Here is a 16,908-nt window from a genome sequence, read left to right on the forward strand (position 1 = left end):
ATTGAATTGTTATATTTATAATTATATGATTTGGAAAGTAACTGAAAAACGAATTGAACTAAAAGGATTAGTGAGTTGAGATGATGTGTCTAAGTCTTACATGCAAAATGGGAAGGAATGGTCAGAGGGGCGGTGTGTACTTGTTAAAAACCATCTAGGCATGTCACAATATGAACAATGAGCATTTTCTGAATAATGCAAATATGTACAATTGTCTTCGTGAAATCAGATTAATATTTCTCATCTGCCTGTTTTAGGCAGAGTTTGACTGTTTTAGGCAGAGTTTGATAGTTTGCCTGGCCAATATATTTTAATGATGTTGAGTGAAAGTCATATGGCATAAATATAGCACAACAAATAGACCTAATCTAAAACTTAACAAGGTTTAATCCCGTGCTAAACCATTGACTACAAAATAGAGTTTATGAAACACATGATTGTAACTCAATTCAAGCAAAAATTAGCCAATGTCAAACTGTATCACCATAAATGCCTTCCACCCTTTTCATTTCTGGTGATTTTTTGTTTTCTTCGATAAATCTTGTATTAGCTATCAATTACGATTGTTTCCTAGAATGACTCCTACAAGTTAGGTTTGTTATTTTAACTCTTGTATATATTGGGATAGCCATTCGTTGAATATATATACATACAGAATTCAAACTCTTCTCTGTTTCTTTATGGTATCAGAGCCAACGCTCTTGAGACCTTGAAAACTCTCTCAAACCATCCTCATGGCTGGCGATGAAGAATCTAAAACCCAATGACAACTCATGAAGGGTTCAGAAACTTCCAAGGCTGCAGTACCATGGGAGAAGTCTAATCATCCACTCTTTCTCCACCACTCAGACCAACCGGGGGTCATGTTGGTTTCTGAACCCTTGGCGGAGGACAACTACTCAATATGGGCACCCTCAACTATGATGGCACTCGAAATCAAGAACAAAGCTGGATTTGTCAATGGAGCTCTTAAAAGGTCACAAATCAACGAAGAATAAGCTCTTCAATGGGACAGATGCAATACCCTCGTAAAGAATTGGCTTATCTCGTCTCTGACAAAGAACATGTCCAAATCTATGATTCACCGTAAGGAGGCTAGAACTATATGGCTGGAACTAAAAGACCGCTTCGATCAAACAAATTATGTTGCTCTGTTCCGAATCGAAGGCAACATTCACAACTGTGAGCAGGGAAGTCGTTCCGTCACGGCCTACTACACGGACTTGAAAGGGATGTGGGATGAGAAAGATGTCCTATGTTCTTTCCCTTCCTGCACCTGTGACGCAGCAGCAGAGATTAACAAATTCCTTGAGACACAGAAGAAAATGAAGTTTCTTATGGGTTTGAATGAAAGCTTTGAACAAACTCGTGGAAACATAATAGGAATGGATCCTCTACCAAGTTTGAGTAAGGCGTATGCCATTGTACATCAGCATGAGAAACAATCACAGGTTGCGGCAGACAAAGCCACTGCCGTACCAGAATCTACCGCTTTCACCATCAAAGTTTTGGGCCGAGAATCTAATGTTGTAGAGAGGGAAGCTGCAGACTCCTCCATCAACTCTGTCAAGAGAGGGAATCGAATTCAACGACCTGAAGGAGGAAGTGATTTTCATCGATCAGAAGGGGGAGGCAAGTACTATGAGAAGTGTGATATGACTAACCATAGTACCAAATACTGCAGAGCTCACGTCATATGTTCCTACTGCAACTTGAAAGGACATTCACAACCGTATTGCCGCAAACGGAAGAACGATATTGCGAATGAAAGGTTGCAACAGCCCAAGGCGAACCTTGTTGGAGTACAGGACGCCTCAGAGGGACACAATGATGGATTTCCTCTCACAAAACAAGAATGTCAACTCTTTCTTAACAAGCTCATAGCCCAATCACAATCATCTGCTGCAAATTTGGTCGGTAATATACAAAACTATGAAGAGTTATCGGGTAAAGTTCACCAAATTTCACAAAATAGCACTAAGCCTTTTTGGATCTTAGATAGCGGTGCCACTGATCATATTGTTTGTAGTCCTAAACTCCTCTCCTCCTACCAAACGGTTCCTAACCGAAGGGTGAAGTTACCAGATGGCACTTCAGTTTAGGTCACACACATAGGCACTGTCAATTTTTCACCTCAATTTGTCCTTCACAATGTGCTATGTGTTCCGCAATTTTATCTCAATCTCATATCAATTAGCAAACTGGGCTTTGATTCGTTTTATATCACCATCTTTCTAAGACAATTTTGCTTCATACAGGGCCTACTATCGGGGAAGATGATTGGGACGGGAACTGAATATGAGGGACTCTACCGCCTCAATCTTCTAGGGAAAGCAACGTGCAATGCATTTCACATTGAGTCCAATAGCTTGTGGCATCAGCGTCTCGGTCATCCGTCTGCTAAAGCATCTTCTTTATTTCCTTTTCTTTCCAATAAGTCTTGTGACCCAAACTCATGTTCTGTTTGTCCTCTTGCGAAGTTAACTCGCAAACCTTTTCCATTAAGTGTTAATCGTAGTCTTTCAAGCTTTGATTTGATTCATGTTGACATTTGGGGTGGCTATAAAGTTCCAACTTATTCTGGTGCTATGTACTTTTTGACTATAGTTGATGATTATTCACGTAGTACTTGGGTCTATTTGAAGCAACGTAAGTCTGAAGCTCGATCTTTACTCATCAATTTTGTTCTTTTTGTCGAAACACAGTTTTCTAAGCATGTTAAGATGGTTAGGAGGGACGATGGTGCTGAGTTTAATATTCTAGTTTTCTATTCTTCACGAAGCATCATTCATCAGACAGTTGCATCAACACACCACAACAAAATGGTGCGGCTGAGCGCAAACACCGTCATCTACTCAATGTTGCTAGAGCACTTCTTTTCCAATCACATTTGACAAAGCCTTTTTGGGGGGATGCTATCTTAACCGCCACTTATTTAATTAATTGAACCCCGACTCCTAACCTTCAAGGACAAAGCCCATTCGAAAAACTTTTTGGTCACCCACCTAGCTACTCTCACCTTAGGGTTATTGGATGCCAATGCTTCATGTCCACGCACCCATCTCGTCCGTCTAAGTTCGATCCAAGATCAGTTGAGTGTATCTTTCTCGGATATCCAAATGGGAAGAAAGGATATAAGGTATATAACCTTGATACAAAACAGATTCTCTTTTCCCGAGATGTCGATTTCTTTGAAACTGTCTTTCCATATAAACACATTGTCGACAAGCATAAACACAACCCTGATTCTATTCCTTATCCTATCCTTTTGAAATCTCTCACCATTGATTTTGATTCCCCCCTATAATCTCTCCTCAAGATTCCACTCCTATAATCTCTCCCCAGATCACGTCCCCTACCAATTCTCCTCCCACTTTTGCTCATAAGTCACCCCATCACGACTTCACAAACTCTTTACCTTTATCGTCTCCTAACTCTTCTCATACCTCTTCCGCTGATCACTCCCCTCACGTTCTTTCTGACGATCCACCTTCTTCTCCTAACTCTTCTCCTCATTCATCTCCTATTGCCACATACCATTCTCCTTCACCACCCATCTCGGCCTCACATCTGCCAAACCCTCCGCCAACAGTTCGACGCTCCACTCACGCCACCCAAGTACCCATGACACTGCATGACTTTCATGTTGAGGTGGCCCTCCCATCTCGCACAGTCCCTTCATCTTCTCCGGCCGAGGTCGTCAATCCTGGTATGGCTCACGGTCTCTCTAATGTGTTGTCTTATTCACATCTTTCTACACCTCATCGGGTTTTCACTGCAAATATTAGCTTGCATCGAGAACCATCCTCTTTCTCCCAGGTAGTATAAGACCCTAAATGGAGAGAGGCGATGCGCTTGGAAATCGAAGCATTACAAGCCAACAAAACCTGGAGTTTGGTGTCTCCCCCGGCACACAAACAACCCATTGGCTGTAAATGGGTATACAAAATCAAGTACAACCCCGATGGAACCATCGAACGGTATAAGTCGCGCTTAGTGGCCAAGGGTTATAGCCAAGTTGAGGGACTCGATTACCTCGAGACCTTTGCCCCAGTTGCCAAGCTTACAACAGTGCGTGTTTTATTAAGTTTGGCTGCTCTACAAAATTGGCATCTCCATCAATTAGACGTCAACAATGCTTTTCTCCACGGTGATCTTCATGAGGATATTTATATGCAATTGCCACCCGGATTTGAACGAAAGGGGGAGAAACCCGCTGTCTGCAAGCTACACAAGTCGTTATATGGCCTGAAACAAGCCTCTAGGCAATGGTTTTTGAAGCTCTAAGAGCTGCCGGATTTCGACAATCATGGTCAGATTATTCTTTATTCGTTCGCAATCATGGTGGCATCTTTACCGCCCTCTTAGTCTACATGGATGATGTAATTCTCGCGGGAAATAGTTTGGATGATATCACAAAGACTAAAGCCTTCTTGTCAAGTCAGTTCAAGTTAAAGGACATGGGAAAATTAAAGTTTTTCCTTGGATTAGAGGTGGCACGATCAAAGCAAGGCATTGTGCTAAGTCAATTTAAATACGCCTTAGAGATTTTGGAGGATACGAGGTTTCTAGGAGCCAAGCCTTCGTGTTTTCCTATTGAACAGAACATGTGTCTCACGCAAGGTGATGGAAAATTGCTGCAAGATGCATCAAGGTACAGAAGGTTAGTTGGATGTCTCATCTACCTTACGATAACAAGGCCTGACTTGGTCTATGCAGTACATACTCTCAGTCAATTCATGGACAAACCACGAGAGCCTCACTTGGAGGCAGCTTATAAGGTATTGCGATATCTTAAACAAACCCCCGGACAAGGCATCCTTCTGCCCTCTAGTGGATCTTTGGAGCTAACAGCATATTGTGATGCGGATTGGGCAAGATGTAAGGATACAAGAAGATCAATTACAGGATATTGTATATTTCTTGGAAGTGCTCCAATTTCATGGAAGACAAAGAAGCAAAGCACAGTCTCTCATTCAAGCGCTGAAGCCGAGTATTGCTCTATGACAACGACTTGCTGCGAGGTAACATGGTTGCTATATATTTTACATGATTTGAATGTTAGACAAGTACGACCAGTGAGCTTATATTGTGACAATAAAGCAGCGATTCACATAGCTTCTAATCCTGTATTTCATGAGAGAACAGAGCATATTGAGATTGATTGTCATGTGGTGAGAGAGAATGTGCAAAGGGGAATGATAAAGACACAGTATGTTAAGACCCAAGAGTAGCCAGCAGATGTCTTTACAAAGCCATTGAACTCGAATCAATTTCGGACATTGTCAAGCAAGTTGGGAGTGATTAACATCCACTCCAACTTGAGGGGAAGTGTCAAGAAAGAAGATTCTAGTTGATTCGATAAATCTTGTATTAGCTATCAATTACGATTGTTTCCTAGAATGACTCCTACAAATTAGGTTTGTTATTTTAACTCTTGTATATATTGGGATAGCCATTCGTTGAATATACATACAGAATTCAAACTCAATCTGTTTCTGTATATTTCCCATCACTTAGCTATCTTACATAGACGATTACGATGTGTGCCTCGCATTTACTTTTCTTGCCACAAAGATGAAAACAAAATCCAGGTTCCTGTGTCTCAAATCTCAATGCAGCTATATATATGCAAGTGGTCGACTTGTCAGTTCCGAGGTCGGTGTTAGATTCTTGTACTACTTCAAAAAAGAGTGAAAAAACCGAGGAAAATTCTTTTACCATAATAGTGAACCAAAAATAAATAATAAAAAAAACCAAAAATCTTTATTATTTTTGTGACTCTCTATGCAGCAAGTCCATTCTATATGTTTCGTGGATTCTCTCGCGTCAATCATATTCATATTTCTCTTCTTCTCCACAAATGAACCAAAAACGATTGATGGGTATTCCTCAACCATTTTTGTTCATTCGAAGTCACAACAATTTGCCTAAGATATTTTCAAATTTTCGATTGGTGGGTGTGCCAATTCACTCTAAGCTCACTCTCTTCCAAAAGATGTAGCCTTTCTCACATAGTTTTCACCCAACTTTTCCACATATTACCTCCCCCAGTTTTTTCATTTTGTAAATTTCCACGGCAATTTCTGAGAAATTTTGGTTCCTCTGATCACTTTTCGTACTGGGCTCCCTCAAAGATTGAAGCTTTACGGAAAAAGGTTGAAGCTTTGGAAGGTTGAGGTGCCACATGGGATTGGGACTGACGATTTTGAAGAGGAGATGGAGTCGGAGTCGGGTTTACTAGAGCAATCAATCAATAGTCGTTACTCGCTTTGGGTCCAAGAAGCTCTGAACGAATTGCCGGACAGTTTTACGGTGACTGATCCTTATATTTCCGGCCAACCCATCGTTTTTGCGAGCAAAGGGTTCCTGAAAATGATGGGGTACTCGAAAACCGAGGTGATTGGGAGGAATGGGAGGATATTTCAAGGGCCAGGTACTTGTAGAAGGTCGGTTATGGAAATAAGGGAGGCCATTAGAGAAGAGAGAGGTATTCAGATTAATTTGGTGAATTATAGGAGGGATGGGACACCCTTCTGGATGCTGTTTCATATGTGCCCTGTGTTTAGCAAAGAGGATGGGAGGGTGATTCATTTTGTGGCAGTTCAAGTTCCCATTTTGCGAAAACCGAGGAGGAGGAATGGGGTTGGTTTGGTGTATGAGGAGGAGAGTAGGGTGAATGAGAGTGTTTATGGGTCTTGTAGAAGAGAAGTGTGCTCTGATTCTTTGGTGGATTTGGGCAGTGCTTTGTCTCTGGAGTGTGCATTGGATGATGCTGATAATAGAGGTCTGGCATTGTTTAGTTTTCGCTTGTTTAATAGTTGGTTTTAGTTTGTGATTGTCGAAAATGATTGAAGTTACTTGTTAGAAATGTGATGATTATTTAGGTCTTGTTGCTGAGTCGATTGCTCTTGTAGGTTTGTTTCAATGTGATTTTGTGATGTTGATCTTTTGTGTTGTGAGCAAGTTTTGGTTGTGGATTGGGTGTTCATGTAGTGTCATGCATATACAGGACTGGAGATTGAAGAGACGTGTGAGGCAAGTGAATTAGAGAAGCAAAGAGCTGCGTCTTCCATGAATAACATCTTGTCTGTGCTAACACATTATAGCGAGTTAACAGGCAGACTGGTGTGTGGAAAGAGATGCAACTTAACTGGGGTGGGCCTTCTCAGTTCATCCTTAAATATTTCTCTTGGTAGAATCAAACAAAGCTTTGTATTGTGAGTTGCAAATTCTCATTTTTTTTTTTCTACTTTAGCAAGAATTGTAATTTCTGAAGATTGCTGATGGTTCTATTTTGTGTTTACTTCGACATGATTGAGTTGCCTTGCAGAACAGATCCGCACTTACCTGACATGCCTATAGTTTACGCAAGTGAGGCCTTCTTCAAATTGACAGGTAAAAGGGGATATGTTCTGTTTGCCAAATGCTGAACAACTCTTCAAACCATTCTAAACACCATTTACTTCGCAACTGCTTTGAACAATCCAGCATATGCGGTTACTCAGCTCAGTTTTTTCCTGTTGTATAGGTTATGCCAGACACGAAGTCATGGGACGCAATTGTAGATTTCTAAGTGGCGAGGATACGGATTCCTCAGCGACATATCGGGTATATCTCTTTTTCCGCTATGATTATTGGTCTTCACTGTGTGATTTCATTACTTGACAGAATAGATAGATCTTAAGTTTACCATCTCATTCGATCATTTCACCTCCTTTTCTTCAGATAAAGGAAAGCGTTCAGAATGAAAAAGCATGCACAGTACGTATCTTGAATTACAGGTTGCTACTTAACTACTATTCAATATCTTGCAAATGAACTGACATTATTCATCTGATTTAACTTTTTTATTGCTTCATTCTTAGGAAGGATAAGAGTTCATTTTGGAATCTTCTTCATGTATCACCAATTCGTAATGCTTCTGGCAAGGTATTTCATATGTTATGTTTAGATGCCTCTAGTTGAATCTTACTGTTAATCTTTGAGAATGAGATTTATAGTGTCAACTTGATATGCCTTTCGTTACACTCGGAGAAAAGTAGGGCATAATATGCCTTTTGAGTTGATTGACCTTTGGTCAACTTTGTTTATTCATGATGCAAAGTAGGGCAAGCAGGACAAGAGAATTTCATAGAACTGAAGCTTCTGGATTGGCTTTTTTTTTTTTTTTTCAATTACCATAATAGTCTGGTTAACTTGTAAAGCTCGTTGTTACTAAAATTTGCGTCACATGTTGTGAATATCTGTGTATGTTTAACACTATGGACAGTGAGAATCTTAGGATAGAATAGAGATTTTTAACTGGTAAAGAACAGTTGGCAGAGCTGGAAATGTGCAGTTTGTATTGAATTTTTGTTTTTTCTCATCTTCAAGGATTAATCGAATGCATCACTCCAGAAGGAGTTGCATTAGATTCTTTGGTTATATGCAAATCATGAAATAATTTAGTGTATCACCAATGGCCATTGGTTATGATGTTTGATATGCATTTGATGATGCTGTGCTTGTTTTATCTCATATAATGTTGGTAAGATTCATTGAAAAATACTTTTTAATTGCAGCCAGCAATTGCCTGTTTACTGTTTTTGCTTATGATTCTATGTTCTTTGTGATGACTCCACTTTGATGACGATATTGATGCATTTGAGGTGATGTCTGAAAATAAAATATAAGAATTTATGTTCTGTGGATTCATTTGCTGTAGTAAACATATCTCCACACATTTATCCCCAACATTTTGTTTACTTAACCACTCTCCACAAGGCTCTGCCTTTTCTTCTTGCAAACTTAGATATTGGCCATTAGTATGCATGTTAATTCATTGGTAGCTGATATTGTCAGAGCTTTTACACTTTAGTACTTTATCAATTTCTGTTATTTCTCCATTGTACAAAGAATATGACTTCTTTGTACAAGTACCCCGAAATCCATAATTATCCAGATTAATACTAGACTGACATTGCTGAGTGCAAAATCATTTAAATTCCATTCACTGTATCTGATGGCGGGGGACCAGAAAGAGCTTCTGATCATTTCTTCTGTCACTATATTTGTCTTACTGTGTTTATGGATGGGTGTTCAGATTGCGTACTTTGTGGGTGTTCAGATGGAAGAAGCCTGTAAGAACCAGGATGGGCATGGGCTAAGCCCTGAGATGAGGCAGCTTAGCGCCGTTGGAGCCGTCAGGATTGCAGTGAGGAGTTTATCAATGGGTGCCGGCACATCCAAGTCTTGACAGGATTGCAGTGAGAAGTTTATCAATGGGTACTGGCAGATCCAAGTATTGAGAAGATAAGCGTATAAATTCTCACATTTGTAATCCTCATCTGGCAGTAGTTGAAAGGGGAGAAGCAGAAATTTTTGTGTTCGGTGTGCTGCATCAGATCTTTGTTACACTAACATTGTTTATATATATATATATATATGAAAAGGGGAATTTCCTTGGTTCATTCCAGCTCTGCTCATGAGGATTAGCCTCCACATCCCATTGTTTATCTTTTTTGACTCTCTGTTTATAGTTTTGGTATCTTAATCTTCCTAATTTGGTGTACCGTAATCTGGAGTTGCAACTCTGATGTCTGTTTCAGCTTTTGGAATTGTAACTCAGGAATTGATGACCAAGTGTCTTCATAGTACCTGACAGATAAAGAACTATGATCAAATGTCAGTATTTTGATACCGTGTTGGGCCGGGCTACCTCTCAGCGAGCTGAACTCATGTTGGATTAGACTAGCCCATCCTCTAATTCCCGGTAGCCTATAGGATGAGGAAGCTAAGCCTTAGGACCGGCCATGTACCTACATTCTATAGTCCCCAACACCAAAAAATATGAATAAAAAAGGAATACACCTTTTTTCCATTAAAAAAATTATAATAATTATTATAAATATATAAATAAGAAGGAGTTTACGGTTTACCTATGCCCACAAATTAAAATAAAATTAGATACACCTTTGCTGATGAAATTTGCGTCGAATTCTCAGGGTTGCACCTTGTATACCTTACTTAGCCGTATGAGGACGTTTGGACTAGATATTGGCAAACAGATGCAGCCGGTGCCTTGAAAAGGTTAGCGCAAAACTCAAAATTTATGACAGACCTTGGCAGCAGCTATATGTAAAGTCTCAACTGAATGAGGGATAGTATTCTTGCGTACTAGCTCATACAAGCATACCAAATATGCTAACAAAGACTCAAATTAATATCGATCTAACCACCATTAGAAAATCATTTGCTATCCAGCTAGCTGTATTAATAGTAACCTGTAATTTGGAGCTTCGAATGTGGAATAAATTAGGGTTTAGGGAAATCAGGGAGTTTCGAATGGGAAAATCAACCAGCTAACATAATAGAAGCGCTTTGTAGCTTTGTTTGATGAGATTTTTTTACGAATCCATCACTCTACGAGTCTACGTGATTAACAGGTCACCTAATTATGAATATTGATCCGCGTCTGCTAGCAATCTTAGTCAAAATTGAAACTTAATGGCGTCAAATTAAGTTCATCTTCTCCAAAATCAGATGCAAGCTAGTGTCACTATATAGTATCTAGCATATAATTAGGATGCTTAAAACTATACTCAATCATGTATATCTTCGATCATTGACCAAGATATAGATAACTAACACACTCATATTCTTCATTTTTCATTTACACTATCACCTAATCTTCTTAATGAAATGCTGAGATATGCTAAGATGAGTGTGTTTACTGACTTTATTTTGATAAGCTCACCACTTAAATAGGTAATTGAGTGTATTTGGAAGTAAATCAATACAGTACGTCAAATCCCTATCAAAAAAAGCTCACCATATTAAGGAAAAACTTGAAGGGAAAATCTGAATCACGAAATATCAGCATCCAGTTTTGGCACATAACAATGCATTAGATCTAGGGCTAGCACAGTCCTACACTCCTACTATATATTCTTCACAGTAAATGAGCCCAATTATTCATACGAATATTTTCCTAAAAGGTCTTTCTAAATGTACCTAACAAAAATTTATATAAACCCATAAATATATTTATTTCTAAATATTGTTAATTAAACAAACTGATTTAATATTCCCCACTTGAAAACGATATACCCGCAAAAAGAAACTAATTGACAAACAAAACCTGCCCAGCTCTTTATAACCGGTATCTCCATCAATCCCCCAGTTCCTATTTGAAGTTTTCAATCCCAACAACAAGTTTATAATAAAAGCACTATCAAAAGTGAAGTGAATGAAGTAAACCAACTTTCTCAATCTAAAAGGACTTTGAATGGCTTGCCCAGATTAGACAAAAACAAAGTGCGAAGTGATTTTGTTTTTCTCTTTTGTATTGTATATTTTAAATTGATGGAGAAGCTCTGAATTTTGATTTGAGTGTAACATCAAAAATGTGCGGAAACTTAATTATTTGTGCTCATGTCGGCTCGATTGGTAAATGAAGTTTTGAAGGAATGAGATGAAGATAGAAAACTGAATTAGACCACGATAGGCAGTTGAAGGAATAATCTTAGCGACCTCCTTAATCATGACGGCGATGATCTGAGTAATAAAAAGATGTGAAAGTATCATATCAGTGTGTTCAATGGATCACGGCTTAATAGAAATTGTTGAAGTGGACAAGTAGAACAGCGTCTGCAGAGCAGTTGCTGGGTATATTTTATGAGGGTATTCTGAAAATAATTATTGTGTTTAATTAGACATAATTAAAGATATTTAAAAATAAACATATTGTTGGGTGGGGACATTTAAAAAGACCCTACTCTTTCCTAAATTTTAGGCGGGATATTAAAGTCGAAATGACACATTTCGCTGGCCAAAAAGGTCATCAATCCAACTCATGCATGCACGAAGATGAAGAGCAAGCGCAAAATTCAATTCACCACGCAATTACTATATCAGTACACATGATTAATCATATTCATGAACCAGTAACCCCAACTATATAATAACTGAAGATCTGAAGAGCAACACTTCATTTCATCCATGGCTTTATTATTATCCCCCATCTTCTTCATTATTCTTCTCTCCCTCTATGTCTCCCCCTCCTTTTATGCACATCCGAGCAAGGAAACTGCGGCGGAAACTCTTTCAGCCGTCGCTTCCAACGGAGGAGGAGAGTGGGTTCTTCTTCAAAAAAGCATCGGAGTCTCGGCAATGCACATGCAGCTTCTCAAGAACAACAGAGTCATCATCTTCGACCGCATCAACATCGGCCCTTCCAACCTCACACTCCCCGAGGACAAAAAGTACTGCCTCAACTACACCATCCACAACAAACCCGAGCTCCTTATAGACTGCACCGCGCACTCCGTCTCCTACGACGTCGCTTCCAACACTTTCCGCCCCCTCGTCGTCCGCACCGACCCGTGGTGCTCCTCCGGCTCCGTGGACCCTACCGGAACTCTAATCCAGGCCGGAGGCTACGGCACCGGCAGCCGCGGCGTCCGCACGGTCCCGCCCTGCGACGACGACACGTGTGACTGGACGGAACATCAGCAAGACAGCCTCGCGGAGAACAGGTGGTACGCCTCGTCGCAAATCCTCCCCGACGGACGCGTCATCGTCGTCGGAGGCCGAAAAGCTTTCACGTACGAGTTCTATCCCAAAACAAACGACAGGCCGTCGGATAAATATTTCCTAAAATTTTTGGTAGAGACTTATGATCAGAGAGAGGAGAACAATCTCTATCCATTTTTGCATCTCTTGCCTGACGGGAACCTCTTCTTGTTTGCAAACAACCGGTCGATTTTATTGGACTACGCCAATAACAGGCAAGGACTAAAATTATTCTTAATATTTTCCGAATTACAGTTTTTTACAAGCATCAATATTAATATTCAGATGTTTTATTTGATATTTTATTTTTAGTATTTTGTTAGTTGATTATACAATTTTTATTTTTTATTCAAAATTTTGGTAAAATTTCCATAGATTATTCAATATCTCAGAAAATATTTTCATCAAATTCGGTAAATTTTTTCCGAATTATTTATATTTGCATGACTTCCCATATTTTGGTCATTGATTAACAGGGTCATCAAGGAGTTTCCGGTCATGCCCGGTGGTGTCAAGAGGAACTACCCGAGCACGGGGTCGTCGGTGCTCCTCCCGCTCAAAATAAACGGGTTGGGTTTACCCGAAGCCGAGGTGTTGATATGCGGCGGAGCAGAGCTTGGTGCGTTTTCATTGACAGACGGAAAGTCGGACAAAAAGAAAGTGTTCAAGGGAGCCTCTAGCACTTGTGGTAGGATCAAAGTGACGGACCCGGATCCCAAATGGGCCATGGAGACCCTGCCCATGCCACGTGTCATGCCGGACATGCTGTTGTTACCGACGGGTGACGTGATCATCATCAACGGCGCGTCGAATGGGACTGCGGGCTGGGAAGATGCTACAAACCCGGTTTTGAACCCCGTTCTTTACAGGACCTACGAGAACAAACCGGAATCTCGGTTCACTGTACTCACTCCCTCTGAAATTCCGAGAATGTACCACTCCTCGGCCGTGCTTTTGCCAGATGGCAGGATATTAGTGGGCGGAAGCAACACTCACGAAAGGTACAGTTTCAGACGAACATTCCCTACTGACCTCAGCTTGGAGGCTTATATTCCGCCGTATCTGGGCCACACCTTCCATACCCTGCGTCCTACAAGCCTGTCCGTTGAATCGAGGAGCAAGACTGTATCGTACGGTCAAAATTTCATGGTTAAGTTTCGGTTAGATGTGCGTACTGATGATTCTTCCAAGTTTTCATTGGCCATCGTAACGCCGTCGTTTACGACGCACTCGTTTGCTATGAATCAGAGGATGGTGGTTTTGGAGATTGTTAGGTTGAAGCATTTAAACAGTAGATATAGAAAACCGTCGGATAAGTATGATTACATGATTGTGGCCCGCGGCCCACCGAAGAACACTGTGGCGCCGCCGGGTTACTATATGCTTTTCCTTGTTCATGCTGGAATTCCTGGCCAGGCTACTTGGGTGAATGTGGAGTAAATTCATGTCTCACTTACTGCTACATGGTTGTTCTGCAGATACATATTCCTTGATAAAATTGATGAATTCGGTTTTTTGTTGGATTCGTTTGTAATATGTAGATCTAGTTCTCATGGTTTGGCATGAATTTCCATGGCAATTAATGAAAGATTTTTTTATTTTATTTTTTGTGTCAAGTTCTTCTATTGAATTTCATGGTAAACAAAATAGTATATATAGAATATAAAGAATGAATGCAACCTAATTGATTTTGAATTATATGTTGAGATAAATGGTGAAATGGTGGTGTGGATTCCTCGAGCATGAGCTTTACTGCTTTTTTTTTTCCCTCTTTTTGAAAGAGGATCAAATGATTTCACTTCTGCCCTCATAGTGACTCGAAAATCCAGGATCTGGATCCTAGGTAGTGGGTGCTCTAACCACTGAGCTACACCACTTCGCTTTAGTACTCCATGAAATTTATATTTTAAATGGGGATCGAAAAAACTTACGATATGAATTATTAGAAAGTTAAAAGTTAAAAAGAGTTCTAGATTGGACTCTAGGAATTTCACTACAAGTAAAATGATACCCAGAGTAATCTAATATGATAAATATGTTTCAGAAAATAACTTATCTAATTATCTCTACCAGCTAAAATAACAATAGCTTATCATTAGCAGAGCTGCAGAAGTGAAGTCACCTGGAGAAGATTCCCTTGCTTTGCTTTTCATAATCTTAGCATTTCTCACTTTATAAATTTTGCACTATATATGGCCTGCACTCTCTTTCTATTTATTATTAATTTTCAGTTTTATTTCTTTATTTCAACTTTTGCGGAGGTGACAAGATTCGAACTTGAAACTCTATTAAGTATTGTGAATGAAAAGCATTACTAGACCAATAATTAAGCGGTTATGTTCAAATTAATTACTTGTATTTCTAATCAAACAATGTTTGTTTTAGAATGTGAATCCGGCTTCTCTTTTAAGTTCGACTTAAGATTCTAATAACAAAGTATTACCTATATAATGTTAAATTTTAGGACTTAAAGTAGAGAAATTTTATTCACACATCTCAAATTTCTAAATACACATTCCACATTTCTTGAAAAATTAGATTTATCCCTCATTTTAGCTTTTAATCAAAAAAATAAAAAAAAAATCCTTCTCATGCCTCTGATCTGCGGCGAAGGTGAAGAAAATTCAAGCTCAAGTTATCTTTCAAGTGGTTTTAACGGAATTACCTTTGGTCCCTTAACACCAAGTTGCTACTACGATATTTTATTTGTGACTGATTGTTGGGTTTATCATATATACGATGGCCATTGGTAACTGGGGAGCTTCCTGCAATTTTTCAAGATGATTGACTGGTCATTGAATTGTTAATGCCAAATACTGAGGATTTCTTTTATATTTTCATCAAAATCATCGAATCTTTGTTCTTAGTTCTATAACCAATAATTTTTTTGAGAGCTTCTATTCATACCTCCAAAATTGGCATTTGGATCTCTTTCTTTTTTCAAGTGATAGTTGATTTTGTCAACTCATATCAAAATACCAATAAAGACACAAAAGAGAAAGAAAAATTAATTAAAAAAAGTTTTTTCCCTTTTAAAGGTATGAAATCAACCCTCATGCCATTTTTTCCCTTTTGTTTTTGTTATGGTCTTCATCCTTACCAAGCAGTGGAGAAATCAACAGACCAGTTTCTTACTTTGCAGTTCCTTGAGTCAATTTCGGATATGCAATATTCTCTAACCAAAACACCAATAGACCACTTTCTCTTAAAATCATACTTATCCATTGGAGCGTACTGTTCGAGCAAATATATGAAACGAGGGAATCTTAGGAAGTTGAAGAAATGAAATGCTCTTGGTCTCTAAAGATGCACATGCCTACAAAATACAACAATAAGCAAGGGAGGAGGGAGGGGGAGAGAGCTATCAATTGATTTTTTTTTTCCAGCTTAGTTATATCAAGAGTAAAATAATATTGTGAAGTGTTCAAAAATTGATGGAGGTCTAACTACCGATTTTGGAGGTATATGAATAGAACACTCTAAAAAAAAGTTTTTATTGATATTATTGGATGATGGGTATTATGGAAAAATTAGGGAGGTGTAGATAGCATATTGGTAAGTAAGTTTGAGGTCTATTAAGTGGGGAGGTCTAAATACTAATTTTGGAGGTATAAATAGAAGCTCTCTAATTTTTTTTCTGTGAAAAAAAAGAAAAAGAAAAAACTTAAATTGTTTTATCAAAAAGTGAAAAGAGATTAGTTTTGTTGTAGACGGCAGTTGCAGATGGAGAAGAGTGAGAAAATGGTTGAAGTAAAATGAAAGAGATCGAAGAAAGAGGGGGAAGGGTAGAGAAGGAAATATTGGGAGAGAATGTGGCAAAAAAAAATTAAGGAATGTGTGTTGAACAAATAGAGATGTGTCAATCAAATATCTCTTTAAAGTAGTATTGTAAATTTACTTTAATTATTTGAAAAAAAAAAGTAAAACCATTTTTGTGCAAATAAGCTTTGGACTCTATATTAACCAAAAAGTATTTACATCCAAACATAAAGTATTTGTTAGGGATAATCTATTTCAAAATGCAATCCATCAGTCAATGTCAAACTAAGATCGAACTTCTAGCATACAAATTAATGAGAGATCAATACCACTAAATTAAGTAATTTTGGACAGCGCTAACCTATTGTTTTTAGATGGCTCCATGCCATCAGGTGAAGGAATAGAGAAACTAAAAAACACATAATAACTAGTCTGAGAGTCGAACTGAGAACTTTTTACTTACAAATGCAAGATTAATGATGTGATGTCATTAGACTGAACACTACTGGGTAATGATAACCTATTGTAATTCAATAGGTGTTATCTGATTGAACGCGTGGTGGTGGTGAGGGTGTTCGATGTGGTGTCGGAGAG

At 38.9% G+C, this 16,908-nt stretch overlaps 3 protein-coding genes across 7 annotated transcripts; all 3 read left to right on the forward strand.

Annotated features, from left to right (window-relative positions):
- Window positions 1-1,064: 1,064 nt before the first annotated feature.
- LOC112199729 lies at window positions 1,065-2,102 on the forward strand. Its single transcript, XM_024340707.1, has one exon. It carries the CDS (start codon window positions 1,065-1,067, stop codon window positions 2,100-2,102), a length of 1,038 nt encoding a protein of 345 aa, XP_024196475.1.
- A 3,721-nt stretch (window positions 2,103-5,823) lies between these two features.
- Window positions 5,824-9,452, forward strand: LOC112198145 (protein TWIN LOV 1). 5 transcript variants are annotated; one of them, XM_024339207.2, is made up of 7 exons: window positions 5,824-6,787; window positions 7,013-7,220; window positions 7,334-7,398; window positions 7,532-7,611; window positions 7,729-7,784; window positions 7,869-7,932; window positions 9,110-9,452. In XM_024339207.2, the coding sequence occupies exons 1-7, from the start codon at window positions 6,220-6,222 to the stop codon at window positions 9,236-9,238; spliced, it is 1,170 nt and encodes a 389-aa protein (XP_024194975.1). In that variant the 5' UTR covers window positions 5,824-6,219; the 3' UTR covers window positions 9,239-9,452. The 5 variants fall into 5 exon arrangements, 3 of the variants coding, with proteins under 3 accessions (XP_024194975.1, XP_024194976.1, XP_024194974.1); XR_002935874.2 differs by having other exon boundaries at window positions 5,825-6,787; window positions 7,729-7,764; window positions 9,086-9,170; XR_002935875.2 differs by having other exon boundaries at window positions 5,825-6,787; window positions 7,729-7,764; window positions 9,110-9,125.
- Window positions 9,453-11,954: 2,502 nt separating this feature from the next.
- On the forward strand, window positions 11,955-14,076 carry LOC112199730 (aldehyde oxidase GLOX). Its single transcript, XM_024340708.2, has 2 exons — window positions 11,955-12,770; window positions 13,032-14,076. Exons 1-2 carry the CDS (start codon window positions 11,983-11,985, stop codon window positions 13,993-13,995), a joined length of 1,752 nt encoding a protein of 583 aa, XP_024196476.1. The 5' UTR covers window positions 11,955-11,982; the 3' UTR covers window positions 13,996-14,076.
- Window positions 14,077-16,908: the final 2,832 nt, after the last annotated feature.

Source organism: Rosa chinensis, chromosome 4, assembly GCF_002994745.2.
Source record: "Rosa chinensis cultivar Old Blush chromosome 4, RchiOBHm-V2, whole genome shotgun sequence".
Taxonomy (NCBI): Eukaryota; Viridiplantae; Streptophyta; class Magnoliopsida; order Rosales; family Rosaceae; genus Rosa; species Rosa chinensis.

Bases quoted from the DNA above. Each gene is read 5' to 3' on its own strand.
- LOC112199729 (XM_024340707.1), top strand. From the start codon at position 1,065: ATGTCCAAATCTATGATTCACCGTAAGGAGGCTAGAACTATATGGCTG.
- LOC112198145 (XM_024339206.2), top strand. From the start codon at position 6,220: ATGGAGTCGGAGTCGGGTTTACTAGAGCAATCAATCAATAGTCGTTAC. The intron at 7,399-7,531 runs GTAAAAGGGGAT...CCTGTTGTATAG, and splicing joins GGCCTTCTTCAAATTGACAG to GTTATGCCAGACACGAAGTC. The intron at 7,933-9,085 runs GTATTTCATATG...ATGGGTGTTCAG, and splicing joins TTCGTAATGCTTCTGGCAAG to ATTGCGTACTTTGTGGGTGT.
- LOC112199730 (XM_024340708.2), top strand. From the start codon at position 11,983: ATGGCTTTATTATTATCCCCCATCTTCTTCATTATTCTTCTCTCCCTC. The intron at 12,771-13,031 runs GCAAGGACTAAA...ATTGATTAACAG, and splicing joins TTGGACTACGCCAATAACAG to GGTCATCAAGGAGTTTCCGG.